This window comes from Sinocyclocheilus anshuiensis, unplaced genomic scaffold (assembly GCF_001515605.1).
Source record: "Sinocyclocheilus anshuiensis isolate Anshui unplaced genomic scaffold, SAMN03320099.WGS_v1.1 scaffold391, whole genome shotgun sequence".
Classification (NCBI taxonomy): domain Eukaryota; kingdom Metazoa; phylum Chordata; class Actinopteri; order Cypriniformes; family Cyprinidae; genus Sinocyclocheilus; species Sinocyclocheilus anshuiensis.
The window spans coordinates 154,629-157,339 of record NW_015548229.1 but is presented as its reverse complement, the minus strand read 5'-3'; the positions used below and the strand labels follow the sequence as shown (position 1 = coordinate 157,339).

At 32.1% G+C, this 2,711-nt stretch overlaps 1 protein-coding gene across 1 annotated transcript in view; it reads right to left on the bottom strand.

Moving 5' to 3' along the window:
- Positions 1-2,711, bottom strand: part of LOC107654554 (ATP-binding cassette sub-family A member 5-like) — a 27,128-nt gene that overhangs the window by 18,764 nt on the left and 5,653 nt on the right. The window contains 3 exon segments of the mRNA XM_016441679.1: positions 746-843; positions 1,022-1,189; positions 1,498-1,687. Of these exon segments, the coding sequence (XP_016297165.1) occupies positions 746-843; positions 1,022-1,189; positions 1,498-1,687 (456 nt within the window).

The window sequence follows — 2,711 nt, the reverse complement described above, 5'->3', positions numbered from 1 at the left end:
AAATATCATTAATATATATATATATATATATATATATATATATACACACATTTATTCATTAATGTGTAATATGTTTTTTTTCAAACGGATTATGAAAACTTAAAAAGGAGCTCTAAAAGATTTTCAGAATTTGAAAAACTCTTTTGCTCTACAAATGTTAAATATTAAAATAAAATGTTAAGGATTGCTTTGTAGTTGCTTTATAGTTATTTTCAAAGCTTTCAGTGTACTGTCATTATAAAAAGAACTTCATTGTTTATTTAATTCTCAAAAGTAAGTTTTTGTTAAAAACTAACCAAAATGAAAAATAATTTGTTTATAATCCCTGCACAGAAGAGACTGTGTTGTTTCCAAACAAAAGGAAATATATCAGTATCGGCCAAAATGAGTTGAAAAATATCGGCATATCGGATATTGGCAAAAATCTAAATAAATGTTGTTCTTTTGAACTTTCTCTTAAATAATCCTGCAAAAAAACATGCATCACGACTGTACACGACAACACAACTGTTTTCAACATTGATATTAATAAAAAAGTAAGCTGTAAATCAACATAGAATGACTTCTAAAGGATCATATGATCATGTAAAGACTGGAGTTATGGCTTATTTTAAAATATTTTTACTGACCATAAACTTTTAAATGCTAGTATAAGCCCAGACTTCAGCAGGCAGATGTATACACTGCATATTAACAGCTACAATGCTTAAATGCTAATAAATTATTCATCAACGCCATTTCAAACCTGTATAATGGCAGCATCAATGAGAGACTGCAGCCGTATGAATCCAGAATACCAGTAGTTGGCGGCACGGCAGTTGACATAGTTTGTGTAACAGCTTGCTGTGGAACAGAGAAAAAAAAAATACCTGTCATACCCATTCCTTTCATTACAGATCAAACGGTTGCAAAGTGAATGTCATTTGCATTAAAAAGGAGGTCTCCAATTAACCAAAGAAGAAGCTAAATCAGGTGCCACAGCTGCTGTGGCTTTATGACATTAGCACTGAGTGATTCTCACTTATGGATTCGGTGAAGTCGCTAGGCAGAGGGAGCTGGCTGTACGGGAATCGCAGACGGTACGACATTGAATCCAAGAAGACCACTCCTACAAAGCCATCAGGTTCATAGAGACTGGCATTCTCCAAATCTTTCTCAGTGGAGAACATCTCTAATCGCTCATTCATAGCTGAGGATTCAATACCCACAAACAAATAAAAAGAAAAGCACACAGCGAGTTTACTTTTAAAAACCATCAGAATCAATGCTACCTCACCATTAATTAGCAAAGCATTCAGTAACATACAAAATACACCATGCAATACCATTTAGTTGTTTGCTTTAAATGAGGAACAGAAATTTGAATTACGCATCAACATTACAGATCAGTGAAATGTTCTAGTTTTGTGATTTTGTCAAACTAAACAGCAAAATTTGGTAACAATTGACTTTTTTTTTTTTTTTAAGTAAAGAAAGATACCAATAAAAGTGACTTACACAGTTCCCGTGCCACCTCTTCCATGATGTGATTGGTGACATTGTTAATGGGGGTGTAGCCGAGACCTTTGAGTGACGGGTCCCGTTCATATTCCAGCTCCTTAGTGCTGATACTGCCATATGAGACATGAGGGTTGAGGGTGCTAATGAGGATGAGGAGGCCCAGGAGCAGCAAAGGCAAGATCAGCTCCTGCAAATAAAGAGGAACAATTCAAATTTGACATGGAAATATACATACATACAAAACAAAACACAAAAATAAATAAATAATAATAATAATAATAAATATATGAATATAATATATATAGAATGTTAAATAGTTATAAACAACCATTTTAATACTGTAAATATTAATAAAATTAATTATAAAATTTAAAAAATTACAATACCTTCCAAAATATTGTCAAGATATATTGTGTATACCACAGGGAAAAAAAAGTAAATCCATACTGTCATGTTCTCAAAGCTACAGCTCTTGATTTACTGCCTTAGGGAGGCCATAAACACAAGAGTGCCAGTGAGGGTTTCCAATCACCCCTCTGGGTTTATTTGCTAGACCATGACATGAGTTTAGCTTTTAATGTGCCTGGAGGATGTGCACTACAATGTTTGTTGCAAAACGTTCTGGCAAATTCATTTTAAGACCACACTGAAGAAAGTCCCTGATTACAGAATTTCAATACTGGATTTTGATTGGTCAAATGGGCTAATGTCTCCCTTAAAATCAAGACTATACTATTATAAATGTTAAAAAATATATGTTTTTGCAAGTGTACATGATCAAATGTTTGGGGTCAGTAAGTTTCTTTTTTTTTTTAAGATTAATACTTTTATTCAGCAATGATGCATTTATTAATATACTATTTTCTATTTTAAATAAACGTTCTTCTTTTGAACATTCTATTCATCAGAGAATCTTGAAAAAAGACATCACAGTTTCCACAAAAACATTAAGCAGCACACCTGTTTTCAACATGAAAAAGAAAAGAAAAAGAAATGATTCTTGAGCAGTAAATCAGCATATTAGAATGATTTCTGAAGGATCATGTGACACTGAAAACTGGAGTAATGATGCTGAAAATTCAGCTTTTCCATCACAGGAATACATTTAATTTTTAACATATATTTCAGCATATATATATATATATATAAAAATATGGGACAACAACAGTAATATTGTCAAATAATATAATTTTATATGTATGTGTGTGTGT